The 20692-nt window shown below is 34.9% G+C and overlaps 1 protein-coding gene across 3 annotated transcripts in view; it reads right to left on the reverse strand.

The window, feature by feature from the left end:
- SLTM (SAFB like transcription modulator) overlaps positions 1 to 20415 on the reverse strand; it is a 40388-nt gene extending 19973 nt beyond the window's left edge. For 2 of the 3 annotated variants that reach the window (XM_016126936.2, XM_016126934.2), the window contains exons 1-5: positions 20141 to 20414; positions 19079 to 19166; positions 9752 to 9816; positions 6856 to 7053; positions 5926 to 5973 (exon numbers count right to left, since the gene is read on the reverse strand). In XM_016126936.2, coding sequence (XP_015982422.2) covers positions 5926 to 5973; positions 6856 to 7053; positions 9752 to 9816; positions 19079 to 19166; positions 20141 to 20302 — 561 coding nt within the window. In that variant the 5' untranslated portion in view covers positions 20303 to 20414. Of the gene's footprint in view, positions 1 to 5925; positions 5974 to 6855; positions 7054 to 9751; positions 9817 to 19078; positions 19167 to 20140 lie in introns of all 3 variants that reach the window. The other variant, XM_016126937.2, reaches the window with a different exon arrangement.
- Between the last annotated feature and the right edge of the window lie 277 nt (positions 20416 to 20692).

Below are 20692 nucleotides of genomic sequence, written 5' to 3' on the forward strand. Positions count from 1 at the left end.
ATTGATAAATATTTTTCTTACAAACTCTCTTTGAGTTTTAGTAATTTATCTTGGAGAGATAAGAAAACTGGAATACTTTCTTTAACTTTTACTCGAAAATAGAACAAATGAATGAGAAATAACTTATCTTTCCTTTATCTGCTTGTGATGCCAACAGTACACTACTTCCAAGTTATTCTTTTAGAGATGCATTATTGATAGGTTCATGAAAAAGATGGCCAAATCATTTGCTATTCTAAAAAGTAAAATTTTAAAAATGCTGTAATATAAAAAACAAAATCCTTTCTGCTATAGTTCCTACCAATTAGCAATGTTCCTTCTAGCTACTAATAAAATAAGGTTTGCCTTATGTTGGAGTTTTTAAAATATTTACCTAATTATACAACATGTCTTCTGAAGGGTTTCATAACTTTAGTTTCTCAAAATAGAGTAACACTAACCTTATTAAATATACTTAAATGCCCCTAGGAGAAGGCTCTAAGGCAGCTTCTAGAGCATAAAATTACAATTGGTGTGAAGCACAAAATTAACTAGGGTTAGTAGGAAAGATGAGCCATATATCAATGCATATTTGTTTTACTGTGCAGTATGTGTAGTAAATATAGCACTAATAAGGTTAAACCAAAAGTCAAAAATAAGCCTGACAATCCTTGTAATAAGGAAACAAACCCAGAAATACAAGACGATGGGAAAAAAATTCTGTCTAAATGATATATATGCACAGACATGATACGCACCTTATTTGAAAATATTTCCTTTCACTAAAAACATTTCTTTTTAGAATAAAAAACATAGTAAATAAGTAACAACAATCTAAAGCATCATTTTATATTAACTATTTTTTGAGTTTATCTTGAACAAATGTATTTTACACATGAAAATGAAGCAAATGCTATGTAAGGTAGGTACTCATGTTATTTATCTTTGTAGCAGGATCTATCTACAACCTTTAGTCAAATGTCGAGTCATACACAAAGCTTCTCTATTTCTTTATTTCATCCTAGAAGCAGCAATGATTAGAGACAAAGGCAAGCCAAAGACTTATTTTCTAGTTAATGTAAGTGTTTACTATATACTCATTCTACTACCTTCCCCTAAATTAATCTTGTGACACATGTACATACATATATGTGCTAAGAAGATCTCTTCTGGAAGTCCTCCTTTCCTGACTTGTATGTAAACACTGTATTCAGACTGGCCGATTTAAAATAAACCTTCATATTCACCCTAAACAACTAACTGCCTGCTATCTATCTGGCAATATGCTAAAGATCATATACCCTACATATAGTAAGAACTCAATAAACAGCTGTTGAATGAATTTACTGAATAAATGTAGTACTGACACTGCTGTTTTTAGGTAGAGGGACTGAACTAACTGCTCATTTTTACGTATTTTAAGAGTTTAACTGCAACAGTGTGTAAGTACAACTGGAATTCACAAAACATCATTTACTAGTGTGGAGTTAGTGAAAAGAATACCAGAGAGACCTAGGTATATATGTTGTCTTTATCAGTGAAAAAGTTTTACTCTGTCATACTGTCATCTATCTAAGTGAATTTTACCTATAAGATAGAACTAACATATGACCTAAATAGGACATATAAAATTAAATAAGATAATGAGTATAAAAAGTTCTCTGGAAATAGTAAAGCATTACATGAGAGAGATATTAGAGAAATTTTTACGGAGGAGACAGAGATAAACCTGCCTTGGAGAGGTAAGAGAGATTGTTTGACAAAAAAAAAAGACCCTTCAAATTAGTGAAACATTAGGGGTGCAGGCAAATAGAAAAAGGAATATATACAGTGCTATCAAAAAAGATAGAAGAGATTGAGACTAGAGGAAATTTTTAAGAAAGCATTAACAAATATAAACATTTCTGAGAAAAACTTTCAGAAAATTCTCAAGTAACTGGTATCTTAAAACAAAATAATAGTACAAATAACCACTAATTCCACACCTACTATGTATCAGAATCTACGATCAATCTAGCAAGTAGGAATTATGTTTATTTTATAGCTACAGAGATTGACTGAGAACCTGCTCAAAGCCACAATATTGTTAGTAACTAATAAAAGTAGAATTTCAACCAAATTCTATCTCTAAGACAAACTGCCTAGAGGCTAATGACTAAAGGCTAAAGATTCAAATTTTAAGTCAAAACCTAAAAATTGGCTTTAAATAAATACATCTCTATGTAAACATATTATTTGCTTATATTTTTAAAAGCAAATTAACAGAAATATAAATCATGAATTTTAAGTTCACTAAAAGGGATAGGTGAAGGGACTTTTTGGAATATATCTTATCTCACAGCTTTGACTTTAGAACCATGTAAATATTTCAAATACTTATAAAATTAGACTAAATTTTCTAACTTACTTTGAAATAATTATAGACTCAAAAGAAGTTATAGAACAAAAATGTTTTAAAACAGTAACTAAAATTAAGAATAAAATCAAATACGTCAACATAAGTATGTATTAGCTGGTGGACAGTATAACCATTCTCAGCAGAGCTAGTCTAGAATCCAGTAATCTGTTCATTCTTGGAGAGGTACATCCTTAGGAGAGACAAAATTGGGGGTGGGGGGGGACATCTTAAATTATTTTTAGTAATCATGTTGGTGGTGGTGTTGGTAGTATCATTTTAAGACTACTGTAATTGTGCTAAGATAAATGAAATAACTTAGAAGTATCCTTTGAACTCAAAATTTACTCTATCTTAAAAGTAAAAATAAACAAAACCCCCACATATTCTCTATCACTGCACCATTTACCAGTAAAAGGGGAAAAATGGCTAATTTTAGGTCTAGAGAAGAAAATGAAACATCATTACATACCAGCAAGCAAGGAAGCAATCAAGACAAGTAGGATCATACTGAAAGAATTCATGAGCCAACTTGAGGAGGCTCTCATTAGTTACAGATGGAACAATTTCAGCATTAATAAGAATAACTACATTGCACTGAAATACATTAAATATATTTAAACCCATGAGTTCAAAATGAAACTAAGAGAGATAAAAAGAAAAGAAAAAAAGCTTATCAGTCACTGTTGGAGATGCTAATGAACCAGCTCATTATTCTGAAAATTGGTAAATAAAAGGAAAACAATCAAACACATATCCTGGTTTTCCTTTGTAAATGGTATCACTGGGAAATTAAATAGATGAGAAGTTTCTCTTTCTAGGGACATTCCTACTAGTAAATAAGGAAGAAATGACAGAATTAGAAGATCACCACTTTGGTCTATGGGAAACGTGTCATCAATGACTGGCACTATATCCAAGAAGGCAGAAGCAGATATTATGTGCATCCAAATGGAACAACATAAGTACTTACATGTGTGAGGGGTGGGGCACCCTGGACTGGATAGCAAGCCTCTAGATCCTATAACCCAGCGGTTCCCACCTTTTTGGTATTAGGGACCAGTGTACCTATAAACATTTAATGCCTAATGATCTGAAGTGGAGCTGAGGCAGTGATGCTAGCGCTGGGGAGTGTCTGCAAATACAGATGACGCTTCGCTCGCTCACCCGCCACTCACCTCCTGCAGCACTGCCAGTTCCTGCAGGAAAAGGCCACAGACTGGTACTGGTTCATAGCCCTGGGTTTGGGGACCCCCGCTATAACCAACTTACCAGTTCACAGAAAATACAATAAAGAGGAAAATGTTGAATGATTCCACAAGAATATAATCAGCAAAATCTAAACTTTGGAAGCTCAACACAGGGGTTGGCACACTACATTAGATGCCTCATTTAAAAAATATTTTTACTTAAACAGCCATGTCTATTCATTTACCTACAGTCTATGGCTGTTTTCACAAAACAATGGCAGAGCTGAATAGCTGTGAAATAGACCATATGGCCCTCAACTGCTAAAATATTTTCTACCTGGCCCTTTGGGAAAAGCTCTGCCAACTCTTGCTCTATAGAATAAACAACTCAATTTCTTCAACAAATAAAAAGAGGGGGGGGGAGATGGAGGAAAAACCTACTAAAAAAGACCCAAATAAATATTTCAATCAATCACAATGTGTAGATCTTATTTGTATCTAAATTCAAACAAAACCTGTTTTTTTTTAAAAAAAAAAAAAAAAGAAATATACACAACTGAACATTTGAATACTAACCATTTATCTGATGATACTGAAATCTTGTTAGGAGTGCTAATGTAAAATATGAGTTTTCTTTTAGAGATTCATACTAAAATTTTTTAATGAAAATATAATGTCCGGGATTTGTTTCAATAATGCAGAAAGGGAAAGCAGAGCTATAGAATAAGCAAGACTGTCCATAAGCAGATCGAAGCTGAAGACAGGTGATGGTTCCACTCTGTGTAGTATTCCTTAATACACACAGTAAGATATTATATTCATTAGGAATGTGTAGAAGCATAAGCTCATGATGAAATCCGGATACATTTATGTTTCTAGATGTTTCACTATACATTATTTGGAAAGGAGAAAAACGTCATTTTGCTTCAAGAGAACGTCTCTGAAGATATAACCTCCCTACTTTTGATACAATAAGGCAAACTTGTCCCTTGATGAGAAATAAATACCTATTTTCATTATCAGGATGGAATTAGAATAAGGCCATCTCTAGCCCATAAAAATTTGTGAAATTAGAAAAAGGCACCCATTCCATATTTTACCTCCATCATAAAATTTTTCTAATAAAGATACAGTCTAATGTGTGAAATGGGGACCCTTAGACATGATGCCTTCACACAACTCACAACCAGTACAGCTAGTATAGCTATAGGACAGGCCCTTGATGGAAATGAAAAAGCTTATTGCCAAATAATATAAAGAGCTTAACTCCACCCTTATGCAAATTAATAATCTAGAAAAGGCACTTCCCCAATCTGAGAGTTAATCTTTCTCATCTACTCTTTATCACTCAGAAATGAACATACTTGAGGATAGTGTGGGAGACAAGTCTATAGACTTTCACAGGCCTACCACATTTCCTGCCTGAATATTCTGTTATTAGAAACATGTCTCCCAGAAATATAGTCTCTCCCACTGCAATTAGCCCAGAGAGCCAAGAGACAGTCTCACCAGCATTTGTGGCTCACCAGCATTTCAAAGGCAAAAGAGCTGCAGGAAAGAAGGCATGACCAGAAGCAATCAGCTAAGCAGTCCATGAACATAAATCCCACTATATACGCTTCTAGTAAATATTACAGTGAGGAAATAATAGAACTGATCGCTTTTCCTAATCTAGTAACAGAGGGAACCCCTATCTCTATTTGTAAGTATACTCCTTAAAGAGGATACACAAACAAGGGATTCTTGAGTATAGATATGAGGGAAAGACAAAGGATACTAATAACTAAAAAACATCTGCAGAAATTGAGCGATACATGTTTATAGTATGTAAGTCATGCTTTAAAACGTATGCCATGTATATTACATACACCAAAAACAAACTTTAACACACAATAGGAGAGCGGTCATTTTCTATACACATACACACCCCCAAGTAAGTTTCTAGAACAGAGATTTTAATCATTTTTATACTATCTCCATCCTCAGTGTTAAAATAACAAAAATGTAAATAAAACTTTGAAAACGATATTAATGCTTTTAAATGACTTATATTATACCAAAATGACAGAGAAAAAAATCAAGGAGAAAGACTAGTAATCAAAGTTATGTTTTTGAGAAAGGATAGACTGTTTTCGTTTCTATTCTGAAAATAGTAGGAACCTTGTTATAATTTCTAAATACCTTTGTGGCAACAGAAAGTTAGGCTGTCAATTTTAAGTATTTTGTATATATCACATAAATAACTTAGTATTAAATTTAAGGCAGTGTTATGAATTAGAGAATTATGAAGTCAAAATAAGATTCCTCTTCTAAGCCCTTCCACCCACAATATCAAATACATAGGACTAAATGTAAACTTACTTGGGCTGTTAGAAAGGTATCATCTTCACCTTCTTGAGCTTCAATTTCCTAAGTAAAAGGGTATACAATAGCTTTGCTTTACAAAATGTCTGGGAAATATGAGAATGCTTTTATGCTATACCCAATTATTATTTGCCTCATGTTCTGTACAGTGTCTACGATACCTTTGGTACTAAGTCAATGCTTATTAATTCACATTATATTTTTTATGTCAACAAAAAAAGTGACATTGACAAGAGAAATAAAAAAACCTCTTTCTTGAGCCCTTCATTTATTAGGGTAGGTAGTATAAAAGAGTTCTATGCATGACTAAGTACTAACAGCACTGACTTTCTAATCCACTGATTTACTTAAGACATACTAACATACTTCAAAGCAGGACAATTGGTCTACTTCATTCAAAGAAAAGACTTTTTTAATTATATGCTTTTAAACTATACTTTCGTAAGTAATTCCCCCACCCTTGATAATCATCAAAAAATGCAGGTTAATCTTTTATAGCTACCAAAGTAGCAAAAAAATTTTTATCACCAGGTAATGTTGGCAAGGTCAGAGTGAAACTGGTACACCCACTCATAGTGGGGTAGAAAACATAAAATCTAAATGTCCCAAGTTAAGAGTGGCTCTTGGACACACAGAAAGCAGTCTAATATATTATGGTATAACATACAGATTATGAAGTCATTATGATAAATGAAAATATTATATAGAATAGCAATTTAAGACATAATGACTACATAAATATATATATGTATATAAGGAAGATAAATAATTAAAAAGGTCATCTTGGGTGGTAGGATTCTGGGTGATTTATAAATAACTTTAAAAATATATTTTTTGAAAATTCTGACTGCCACATGGAACTAGAAAAAATGTTTTATTTAGTGCTTAATTTATCTGAGTCACATTTTAGAAAAACTGGCTAAAGACCTGACTTTCGATGTCCTCTTTTTCTAAATCTTCTATTGCTTCTGCCTCTATTAATTCATGAGTTCTCTTGTTCTCTTCTGCAGAAAGTAACTCCTTGGAATGCACATTTTCTTCTTCATTTTCACCAAATTCTTCGGAGTCCTTTAGTTCGTCATTTCCGTCTTGTTCCTGTGCCTCTTGATTCTCCAATTCGCAGTCCTTTTAATGGTAAGAAAATGTGGTACAACTAGAGGCAAGGTAGTGTAGGCTATCCACCAATGTTTTTGATAATTTATATCTCTAACATTTTTAAATTTTACTATATTTTGACATTATTCCCAAAGTTCAATCATTTTACCTTAAACGTTAACTGTGTCTTTAAAAATAGAGGGAGTCTAATACCAAGGTCATTGAACCACATATCTGAGTTCCCAAATCTCTCATACTGAAATACATATGAATTGGATTGCTACTAGAGATGTCCTCAAGTTCCAGCTATTTAATATTTACCAACTCACATCCTAGGAGCTGTCCAAGAAGTTATGGCTCAAAGAAATGACATGATTTCTCCATGTGCCATAGATTAGTTTAACTTCAGACTCTGGAAGTCTTATGTATTATAAGGTTTATTTTTAATTAATAATAAGGAATCCCAACTGTTATACCAATGTCTGTTCTTGAAAAATATGCAAATAATTAATTTAAATGTATTTATTTTGAAATCTATCACTATGCCACAATGTCAGCTAGGTAAGGGAATACTGGTTGGGATTATTTCCCTAAAGGAATATCTCTTTGCCCTTTACAGTTTATAATTACATGTTACTTCACTAGAAACAAAGAAAAGCAGCAATCCACTTAGTTTCCTCTTTGATTACCTGCAGAGAAATGGCTGAAAGCAATGAACATTCCTTCTTTCTTTCCTATTCTTATAGCAATATTCTTATTCCTATATATATAGCAAATATAGCAGATTTAAGAAAAGGTTTCTGGTTAAAAAGGGAAAAGGTCAGGGACATGACTATTAATCATTCATAGCTGAACTAAAGTGAGGAAATAGAAATTTCTAAAGGAGGTGGGCAAAAAGAAGAAATATGATTGTTTTGGTATGTGTAGTGCTTGGGGAGTGAGGCATCTCTGGGACAGTAGGTCTGACCAATCTCACCACATATGAGTGGGAGAACTATATGAATTGAAAATGGAGTAGGTGATTGTATGACGGTAGAACAAGTACAAATAAATAAAAATCAAGGTAAATCATTGAGAAAATTTCATCTATTCTGAAGTGCCAACTTGGACCATTCTCCTCACTTATAAATGGAAGCAATTCCTAAACTGTTGATATATCTAGGCAATAGGTGATATTTACTCATCACTACTATTAATTCCAAAACTACCTGCTCTGGAAGACAAGGAAAGTATATTAACAATTTCCATCAAACATGTTACACATACTAATACATCCTAAGTGAAAAATAAATATAATGCAGAAACTGAAGATATATTTATTTAAGTAGGATTTTTTTTTTTAAGCTATTTTGTTCTTCACTATCCCTTACTGTTTTTAACAGCTGTGTCGGGACATTATGACGAGGTTCATTTAATGACGACACAAAGGTATCCTTTGCAGCACATACTATGCTGAATGGAAGTATATATCTCCTTGTAATATATCAAATGACTAAGATTTTTATAAAAGAAAGTCAGATGTTTCAAAATTAAAAGGTTTTTTACTAAGTCACAATGTTTTTCCAGTTTATAGATAATTTTTGCTTAATCATATACTCACTAGTGAAGACAACTAGAGAATAAGAACAAGGGACCAAACCTAAAGGAAGATTTATCACAAGGATAACAGAACACAGACTGAAGAGTTCTTAAAGGCTCAAACAAGAGCTGATTACAGGATGCAATCTTCAATTTTAATGGATCCCTGGGTAAATGTTGCCTAAAAAATTCTGATTTCAGGGTTAACTCCTCAACCAAACGTTTCTTTCTCTGTGCCTGCTCTCTAAGTTCAAGGTACAAAGTGAAGGGTGTGTGGTGCACTGTATGGTCTGTGTGTAACATGAGAGGGTAGAAGGCTAGATGGTAGAAGAGATGGGCAGAAAAGTAGAGATAAGCTGACTTCGTGGTGGAAAATGACATCCAGGGATGTTACGACAATATGGACTAACTATACACAGAAAATAGAATATATGGGAATATAAATGTACGTAATTTAAGAGAAAGTATGCTCACTAAATAATTCCTTCAAATGCTACACTACTTAGGACCTAATGATCAGTAAGTAGCAAATCATATTTCAGTAAAGTGAAAACAAAAAACTTCAACTATGATTAAAAATAACTTGGTATACAGAACTGCTATAACTCTAATTAAAATTACATACATTATTTTTCTGGCTGGTCGGTTTTAAATATTCTTTTCAGCCAAAAAAGACCAGGCTTATCTTACTTTAAAGCACAAAACAAATTTCTTAATTTGATCTTTACCAAGTAGCAACACATCGGCGATTTTCTCTCTCTACTTTAGGGACTACACTAATCTAAGCTCTATATATTATATGCAAAAGCTAAATGCAATGGGTGGATGCAAAAAAATTATCAATATCCTTCACTGCAGTACCCTGTCTAGGAACTAAGATACCAATTGTCCTGTAGCTATTCCTCTGGCCCCTACGTCTCGAATTCCTACTTAAAGGCCTGGACAAATATTATTTTTAGCTTTATGTCTCATTTAACTGAAAATAAAGTTATGTATTATATTTCTCAACTATGAGAGTGAGATTGACAATATTACATAAGTATCTTTATTTTCTCAACACACTCAGTATTGTTCAAGGAGGATGTATGAGTTCATCATGCAAATACTAGGTTCAAAATAAACATCGGAGCCTGAGTAATTAACACTTTACCTTGACAAAAGCATCATCATCCACAGAAGCATCTCCACTCAACTCATCTGCTTCCTGTTTTTTACCTACAAAAGAAGGAAAATGGGCTAACAACCAATACTTTATAAATTAAGAGCAAAAAACATTCAGAAGTTTACCCCGCAGTATCATTCTCTATTCCCAATCATCTGACAAAGCCAGTGTCGACTGCTTATAAACCACCTGCTCAGAGCTACCCAAACAAAAAAAGCTTTAACAGCGTCATGATGTTTCACTAAAATAAACTGTGCAAATAATTAATCCTACATACGCACCCATCATCTTAACTGACTTGATATATGTAATACATTTTTCTTTTTACCACTCAAATCCTCTATCTTCAATCCTCCTAGAAGTAACAGCACCTTTTAATAGTATTCTACTAACTGTAGCTATAACCAGATGTCTGATAGCTAAATTCAAGACTCAGATCCCCCCACCAAAGCCTTCCCTAAATTCCCTTCTTCAACAAACTTTCTCTGAAATAAAATTCGCACACTTTAATCTATACCTTACAATCTATCAGTTTATTATATATATATTACCTTGTACTCTCAAGTACATCTTGCTTCACCATTTTTTGTATTTCTCCAATGGCCTAAATACAAGTAGTGCTGGGCACTTAATGACTGATTTAACTGATTTAAGACAAGTAGAAACTACTTCTGAATAAAAACCATTAATAGCTTCCAGATAAGACTACAGGTGTCCTCCACCCAAATCTCATCTTTAAAACTTGAAACTGGTGGCTGAAACTTTAAGAATGTTCTCCACACCAAAAAATAAAAGGTTTTCTCAGAGCCAATGCTAAAAGTTTGTTTTCAGACTAGTCCACAAAAGCCTACTCAATAACCCATGATGTATCAAAAATGCTGTAAAACACACAGCTGCTGAAACTTTAGTATTTAAATTTTTTAAAATTTACTTATTTTGAATGGATATTCTTTCCTGAGGCCAATTAATAAACTTTTCCTTTTGCCTAAAACGGGAACTGCCACGTACGTATCTTAAACTTCGCTGACCCCAGGGAAGAGGGTTTAGGTGAGACAGAACTATTTTAAAAAGAATACCTCCCCTCCCCTAGTCTCCTCACCAGCCCCTGTCTTCCTCTACTTCCAATTTGAAACCCCTCCCCTGAATGAGTGATGAAAAAGGAAACAAGATACTGGTCCTTCCGGGATATAAAAAACAAGATTAAATGTGGGGGATTTTCTTTTACACACTAAGGTGAAAGAGGGCTTGTCTCTGCCCCTGAGGACTTGTGTGAATCAAAAGAGAAACAAAGCAGAGCTTAGTGTGGTGTTCACTTCCTATCTAGAATGTTGGTGTATTTTAGAGGAAATATAAATTAGAAGTTACTACAAGGGTAATGACTATGAAAGCCTGTTTAGCCAGAAAGTACTTACTAATCTACTTTAAAAATTAAATAAAGATGTTTCTTCCCTGAAAAAGGAAATAGCATCAGGTAAGAAAGAGCTCACTAAATTCTTCTACTGTATTTAGAGAACATTTCAAATATAAAAACCTTAAAGATGTTACCTTTTGGGAAAAATAAGCTTTTCAAAAATACAGACTCTCTCCCCCTCCTCCACCTAAATTGAGTTAGGGCTGGATGAGGGGAGGGGGCTCCTTCCTATTATTTGCAAATACTATTTACTCCTTACAATTATAAGTTGCTTTCCATTTTGCAAAAAGAAAATTTTAAATTTCAACTGATTTTTCCAAGCACTCTATGGTACATGGGGCAGATAATCACAATTTTACAAAAGAGAAAATAAGCCTGAGAGGTTAAACAGCTTGCCCAAAGCTAATAAATGGCATTGCGAGAACAGGAAGCCAAGGCTTCTCATTTCCTAAATTCTTTCCACTACATCTTACTATGACCTACGTAAAACATTAATTTACTAAGGAGTGGTTAATTAACTGAATTTAAAGATATTATCTTTGAAATGGCAATTCTCAGCATAACTACAAACTACATTTACTATGCATACTCCATGGTGAATTTCACTTGCTTTAGTTCACTTACAGAAAAATCAAATTACACTACAACAAAACACCAGCAGTCACTACCTATACTTAAGTGGCTTCCACAGTCCAGGTACTAGGTTAAAGGCTTTATATACATTAATGTATTTATTTTTATCATAACTGTATCCCAATTTTATGAAAGAGGAAATTAATGCTGTAAAGTTAATCATATTACAAAACTAGTAAAGGCAGTGCTTCAATTTCACCCAGCCCTATTCCCTCCCATTCTTCAGAACCATTAGATCTTAACATAGCTACATGTAAATTGTTTAAAATGTTATCTCTTTTAGTGTTAACAGAGGTTCCAAAAGCCACATCCATATTTTAAAATGTGAGACTCACAGAGATTTTGTAACTTGCCCCCATGAGAAACAGGCAAGAGACAGAGGTATACGAAATGGTCCAACTTCACTATCCCTTAACTGTTTTTAACAGTTGTATTGGGACATTTAATGTATCATTAGCTTATAAACATAAAAACCACAAGGACAAGATTTTCATACATACAGTGATGAAACTACAGTAATAACCTGATAGATACATAGTGTTTAAGAAAACATTGTATACCCTAACTTTTGACTGCTTTCATAAATTTCATAATCTGTAACTTTGGGCTTATTTTACATATGCTCAATTAGAAACTATAACCTAATCAATTCCCTTATGAAAGAAAGTATCACCTGTCTCCCATATAACTCATACTTTAAAAAACTGTGATGTTCACCATCCAGCCCAGAACCTAGTATGATGCTATATCAGATACCCAAGCATTATAAATTTCCTGACTGATAATAGAGTAAGTCCGAGGTTGGATGCTAGTTTCCAACGAGGTCTAAATTTCTATTTAGCCCTCAATGGGACAAAGAGGTGACAAACCAGTCAAACTACCATATGCAACCGCATCCTGTCAGTAAGAACTATAAACTCCAACTTTCAAGATAGTACAAAGTACATCTACAGATTCCTAACTTTCATGATATCACAGATGAGAAACAAAACCAAAACCAAATCCCCTTTAAACTCCAACAAGCAACACCACCCCTTAGGCACACTTCTGGATAGTAACCATTTTTGACCTTAGCTTTCATTTAAGTCTGTGTTAACAAAGCTCCTATGGCAACTTAATCACATAACCATTTGTCCAAGGAATCTGTCATTTGCCACAAAAACGTAACTCATCCAAAGGACAGTACCAAGGTGAGTTAACTATAAGTTTCATGTAGACTGACACCTAATTTTAATGGCTTGAGGAACAAAATTAGAAAATAAATTGAGCAATAAATGGTAGTATAACAAAATAAAAAAATGGAAACAAAAAGAACTTATCACACCTTAAAAGTATCACAGTAGCAACATGTGGCTATTCTGAAATTACATAAAATACACTGCAATGTTCTTTGTGTGATTTTAGGGTCTAAAGTAAAATGGCAAAGTAAAAACATATATACTAAAGGAAGATGACACTTAGAAACATCTCATTTATGCTATATAAATCTGTATAGGTCCACGAATCTTTAATGAAAATGTTGGAGCCAAACATCTTTCAGAATTCAGAATTTTCAGATTTTAGTAGTGTAAGATGATGTATATACCATTTATTAATTTAAACTTCCCAGTGGCTTCTGAAAGTGTCTCTCAGTCACAGCAATATCTGTGCAATTAAATACGTGCATATTCAGATCAAATGGGATAAATCAAGACTATAAGTAGCCTCACTTTTGCCACTAAATTTTGTATTTCAGAATTATAAATAAAGGATTCTGGATTGTAAACTGGTTTTCTCCTCCAAAGGCAAATTGGTACTTATAAAGTTTGCATTTTTCCTTTCCAAGTTCAGAAATACCTCCAAAAACAAAAATAGCAAATCTACCTAATTAGCAGAATTTAAAGTAATTTTGCTAAAAAAAACCATGGCTTGAGTAACTTTTTTCCTTAAACAGTTATAGAAACTATGAAATGTAGAAAATATTTAGTAATAAAATTTCTGTTGGAGAAGTGGGGGAAAGATTCAGAATATAAGCCAAACATGTAATATTTCCAAGAACCATCTCTTCCCAACTGCATGCACTATCTTAAAATAATCATAGACTGTCATCCAATAGGTCACTTATTATTTTTTAATCTACTATTAAGATAATTCACACTCATTATAATTTAAAAAACACCGAAAGAATAGTTTTAAAATCTTTAGTTTTGTCACCTCAAGATAACCAGACTAAACACACACATATAACACGTGTATGTGAACACATGATATGTTAAAAGACAACAAAAACTGACTTCTTAATGGGTTTTCTATTCTATCAATAAAAAGAAAATATTACTGCTTAACAGCACTGTTGCCGAAATCAAATAATGCAAGGTGAAAGTTTTTGGAAAACTGTAAAGTATATAAAACAATTTGCAGACTGAAAGGCAGAAAGAGATGAATGAAGATGATGCTAAGTGTCAATCTAGAGTCAGTGGTTCTTAACTCTGGCTGCATGAGAATCACCTGAAGAACTTCAGAAAATACTGATGCTTGGGTCCCCAATAGACCAACCGAAAGCAAATCTCTGTGGGGGTTAGGAGCCTGGTGTTTCTATATTTTTAAAAAATCAAATGACTCAAAGGTAGAGTAGATTGAGAACCACTAAGATGACGGAACATAAACAAAGAAGCTTGAGTGAGAAGCCTGTAAGAGGATGGTGGTTATTGTTGTCAGATACTCCAAACTAGAGAAATTTTAAATTCTATCTATCTTTAACGAAACACCACGTATGGTATGAACCTATTTTAGCTGTTGAAGAGGAAAAAAAAAAGATCCTTAAACATAAACCTATAAGACATGCACATGCATGTACAAACCTCAGATCAACAAAATGTTACCTGTGATAAATTCAGGATGGTGGAATTTGGGGCGATTTTCACTTTTTGTATTTTCCGGATTATCTAATTTTTAAAATGGAAACATTTCACATTTATTATCTGGAAAATACTGTAAAGCTGTAAGGCAAACTACTATTCCAAGGTAGCAGGAAGGTCATGTAAGGCTAACTCCTGGAACTGTACACCACTGAGTCCAATGTATTGTAATATGTGAGAACTATAGTATAGTTAAACAGTCAGTAAATTCTACCCTTTAACCCTAACGTATTGTCCAACTTCTTCATTAAAGTAATTTCTGATGCCACCAATAATGATAAAGATTTCTTTTTCTTCTAATTCCTGGACAATTTGCACTTTACATAAGTTTATGAAAGGGAAATAAAGTCTAAAGTCCTCTGCTCAGAATGCCTAGATGACTAACTTGGAAGAAGCACACTGTCACTACAAAATTCTACCTACCTTGACACACATATTTGATACAACAGGTTAGAAAGTCCAAAAGTGCTTTGATGATAAACATAATCCACCATATACAACTGCGTAAGGCAAATGCAGGTTTTAATGGTTGAGGTAAAAGGGTTTCATTTTGTGAAATGAAAATGACATACACAATCTGAGGCTGGACAATATTCCAGCAAAAGTTATCAGACTATCTATTACAACAAGATTTTGACGAGGAATAAAAAGATGTTGCAATGATTAACCTGTCCTAAAAGTATACTTTACATACCAGTGTTTAAGAAGAAGGCACTGGTGCTGTTGAGAAAGACTGGAAGGTAGTGAAGACTGTTAACCTCTGATATATGTGCTTCTTACAAAAAAATATGCCACCAAAAGAGATGTTTTTTAAAGTAGTTAAGAAAGCCCTCAGTAATCAACAAATATTTTCAGAGCACCTATTATGTGCCAAGCACTATGCTAGGCATTACAGAGACTAGTATACATAAAAGATTATGTCCTTATCCTAATAAAGCGTCTAGTCTTATGGATACCTAAAAAAAATCTGTAAGAATTCTGTACCCTTCTCAATGCCACAGTTCTGATTAAGTTTTCCTTAACATCAAAACATACTGTAGTTTAAAAAAAAAAAGGCAGTAGTTACAGTATACTACATTGTATCGTATTAAATGCATTTTATGTGGTTGATTACTATATTCTTATTTGACATAAATTTTAGAAAGCTTTACACAGTACACATGTAATTATACTGTTTGTGGTATTATCCACACAAAATTAGACATTAGATGTTTGGATAAACCTATAACCACAAATTATACTTTTTTCTATAGGGGAAAAAAATCAGATTTTGTATAGCAAAAGCCTGCAGGTACTGAAAATGAGTTTCAACATCAGTAAGCACTACATTATATGTAATTCAGAATACTATATTGATTAACCACATAAAATAACTTGCTGAAGTTCAGAGACAACGCTAAAGGTTGAAAATCCAAAAGAATGATATGCCATTGTCAGCTGAACCAAAAGAAACTTTAAATCTATGATCTCTAAAACAAGCTAATGAGGAGTTCGTTCTACCTGTTTAGCCGCTTTCTTAACACACACCCAAATAATATGATAGTAAATCTCACCGGTGAAGCTTTCTTCTAGGTTACTTATTTAAAAGTTCATTACAAAGGGAGTAAAAAGATACTTAGAAAGGAGAACTAAGCTAAGCTACAAACTATTTCACTATATTTACTGTATACAAACAGATTTTTTACAAATGTTGATCATAATATTAGAACCCATTAAAACATTACCAACTTTTATTTTAAGTTTGTGCTTATAAACTGCATTTTAAACTCTACACCATACTTAATGCCGATTCCTTTTTTCTAATCTGTCCAAACACAATCACTTTAAAGCAAAACAAAACAAAACTTTAAAGAAACAGTAACCCTGCATTTATAAGCGAATGAGCTTAATATTTCACCTAAGTAATTTTTCCAGACCCATGAAGCTTCTCTCTTGCTTTCCTAACATCATTTAACTTTTATCAAAATATTTCTTTTATGTTGTGTCTTGCTGATGTCTGCATGACTGCCTCTAAGTAACTAATCCCTTTTTTTGCTCTTTTCCTTTTCTAATAATCTGTCCTAAAGAAAATTTATATTGGTTGAAGCCCTATGATTGTCTGTTCCTTCAGTAGGCATCTAGTTTAGCTGAACAGAAAGCATTTTTCTTCTGGCTCTTGGCTATATATAACTATTAAATTTAAGAACAAAAAAAGCCTTACACATTACCTACTGAAATTTCCAACTTGACTAAAAAGGAAACAGACCCGTTAAAGGAAAAGAAGTATGACCAAGAAGACATTATTTTCAAGGTAGATACTGCTAAATGAAATAAGATTTGGCAAGAAGAACTTAATGTAGCAATTCAGCAACTAGACTAAAAACCTGACATCACATTTAAACATTTAATTTCTTGAATCCTTGGTTTTAAAATTGTTTTGTTATTTTTAAAAGTTTTTCTATTCAGATTTGATTTATGAGAATTTTTAAACTTCTTAAATTTGAAAGTAATCTTTATAAACATCTTAATTGTAAATTAATTCAAACTAGGTTCTTGGTTTGGTATTTACATTATGTTTTTTGCAATTCACAGGATTTTCAGAACAATGATAAATGGAATTTAAGGAGATAAAAGCTATTTATCATACATGTGCTAAAATGAGTCTGCGAAGTACTCAGTAGTAACCAGTAACCTGCTAGAGACAAATGATAACTATTACACCTCTAACTAAAGACAAGACACTTTAACACCAGTTATAGACAAATTATGAAGTTCAAGTATCCTTATAACCCATATAAAAGAAAAAAAATATCATACTGATTTTACATCTATACTAAGAAACTTAAAATTTTATATTGCTGAAATTATTTCTAATGGTAAGATACTGAAAAAGGGCTAGCTACATAGAGATTAAAAGGTGAGAATTAAAAGGTTTATTTTAGACACTAAAATCAATAATCGGCTCAAATAATTCGGGACAGTGATTAATACATAGTATCTGTTAAACTATCACAATGTACTAAATAATATACATGAATCAAAATCACTATTAGAAACATGGTTAATTCCTAGTGTACTTATTTCCTAATTTTTTATGCTTCTTCATTTTGAAATAGCCTCTGGTTTATTAGCAGAGGCCTCTCAGCACAAATTTCTCTGAACACAGAGAAATGGATTTTTCAAAATGATATATGAAGTCACAGTCACATTAAAAACCACAGATCTTCAAGAAACTTACTTCTAGACTCCACTTCCCTCTGCCATTCCCATGCCACCCAGGAAATGCTTCTTAGCCCTTTTCAATTTCCTTCGGCACAAAGGAGGGGCTCTTGCAAAAGCAGGAAGACCCAAACAGTGAGATGGCATCAAAATCTGCTTGGTCCTGATATCCACACAGATTATTAAGATCAAACTTTAGTATTCCCTTCTTTTCAAGGTTAATCCATTCAGTCACTTTACTCCAATTACAATCAATTTGGTCTAGAGCAGACAGAGTGCACGTGAATCACTCAAAGCTGTAAAGTTAGATCTTTTTAACGCTGCAATTGTCCATGACACATTCTGCATGGATGGAACATGTAGGTAGGTATCAGAATCCAGACACCCACATCATGTCCACCCTCTGCAAGTGTCCTCATAAGAAAGGGAAAAATTTGTAATTACGTATTCAAGTAAAGATTTCACTTACCATACTCTTTAAAAAATATATCTAAATTTCATTTATATTGTCAAAATGTTGATTTTAAATCACTTTTATCTATTCATTAAATTACTATATTCTGAAAATATATTCTGGCCTAGTTTAAGTTACAAAATCAAAATCTTAAGACATCCCCATAACTTAAAACTTTCTTAAAGCTAATAGATTTTCCCTACCTTGTTAGTATGATTGGTGAGGTCTTTTGAATTTCACTGAAAATCAGAATGTATAACGGCATAAACGCAAATTAAGTTCAAGTCAAACAAAATACTAAACATAAAGGTTATAGAATTTTAATATACTAGAGAAAACAGCAAGGAGCCAAGGTGAAAGATTTGGTAGGAATTCCAACAATACTCTGCCAATTGTGGGGCAAGGTAGATATGTATTAAACTGAATTTATTCTTCAAGTTTTCACACTATCAAGGAAGAAACATTATGAAACTTGACTTTGTAATTTTTTCGGAAGCAATAAAGAACTAGTCTCACTTTCAGGTCAACTTCAGCCAAATCTTAAGGGCTACAAGTTACTCAGAGCCTGGCAACAGGAACTTCTCTTCCTTGACCCAAGAAGGCAGAGTGCCAGAGGGAAATAGCAAAGAGTAGCACTATATAAACAGGGCAAGTGGCACAAGAGCAGAGGCAAGTTATATAACCAAAATATATTTTAAAATATGTTCATAACTCGTAACAACCTTTGCCTTTGGTTGGTTTCTTGTTTGGAGTATCAGTTGAAACAGTTAATTCAATATTATCTGGATCGCCTCCTTCCTCTTCAATAGCCTACATTAGAAAGAGAAGTTAATATGCTACACAATCTATCTAAACTTATTTTATAAAAACGAATTGAAAAAAAAATCAGCAAACCTCAAGCCTCAAGACATCAGAATTGCCCGTCATTTCATAAACCGACTTCAAAAGAAAAGCAATTAAACTGTACGAGTGAGAGAAACTTTCAAGAAGGAGTATCATTAGGTTTCAAAATCACAGGGAGTTTTAAACTCTACCAAGTCGAGATAATTAAATATCATATATCATACTGAACAAGTCTAAATATTCTCGATTGCAGAAAAGTTGCTACCTACTAAAGTAAATAACTAAAAGGAACTTTCCTAATTTCTATAATGCAAACTTATTTCTCCTCTACTACAATTCCAACGCTCCCTCAAACCAGAAAGATAAGGGATGAAAAAGCAGATTATTGAGCTGATGGCAAAACTTAAATTCCAGCGGAAAACAAACTCTTTCTCTTACCCACCCATCAACTTCCACTACCAAATCCCCACCCCCCAAGGTGGGAAGGAAACGGTTGGGCACAATTAAACGGTAACTTCGCAGAAGTCACCAAAGTAACCAGTCCCTCAGAGACCAAGAAATGCACGCGCTCACCATCGCTCAAGGCTGGGGACCGAGCGCCTCCCGAGTCTCCACGATCGCCCTAGCGAGGCCGCGCCGGCCAGCCGCAGCCCTCGCAGGTTGCGGGGACGTCCCGGGGGAAGCAGGGGCGCGCTAGGCAGCGGCGGCCGGTCCCGGGCCGGTCCCGGGCCGGTCGCGGGCCGGTTGCAGGCCCGGGGCGCAGGGGCGGGGGCGCGGCGGGAGGGTCCTCGCCCATCCCGCGCGCGCGGGCGCCGCCCGGGGCCTCCCCATCCCGCTGTCCCGCGGGGTCCCGGCGACTGCGGGCGGCCGGGGGCTGCGGCGGAAAGTGGGGCTCCGCGGCGCGGCCTAAGCTCTCCTTCCCGGACTTCGCCGGGCCTCACCTGCTTGAGCCGGGAGACGAGCACAGTTTTGACTCCGGTGATGTCTAAGTTGCGCCGCTTCAGCTCGGACTTGAGATCGATGACCCGCAGATCGGTGATCTTTTTACCTTCCGCCTGACCCGAGGCAGCCGAGGCTGCCACAGCACCGGTAGCGGCAGCCATTTTAGAATAGCAGCGCGCTGCTAAGGCAGCGAGTGAGCTGCAGGGCGGCGGCAGCAGCGCCAACTTCGACCCAGGCCTCGGCGGCCGCCGGCGCCGCTCAACGCTGCGCACAATGAGCCGCTGGCTCCGCCCTCTGTCCGCCACCCCAGCACAACCTGCAGCAGCAGCCAGCACCCGGATGACGGGTGCGCATGCGTACTAGTGTGGGGCTCCGGAGCAGGCGCTGGGCGCGTTCCGCCTGGCCGGCCACGGCAACCTAGGTGGTTCGTCCTCCTGCGTGGGGCTAGGAGGTCAAACACGCCCAACCGCACCAACGTCCGCTGCGCCGCCGTTCCCCCGCCGCTTTGAGAGCCCTATTCCGGCAACATTTCGAGCTTTAAGCAACAGCAG

This window comes from Rousettus aegyptiacus, unplaced genomic scaffold (genome assembly GCF_014176215.1).
Source record: "Rousettus aegyptiacus isolate mRouAeg1 unplaced genomic scaffold, mRouAeg1.p scaffold_m13_p_3, whole genome shotgun sequence".
NCBI lineage: Eukaryota > Metazoa > Chordata > Mammalia > Chiroptera > Pteropodidae > Rousettus > Rousettus aegyptiacus.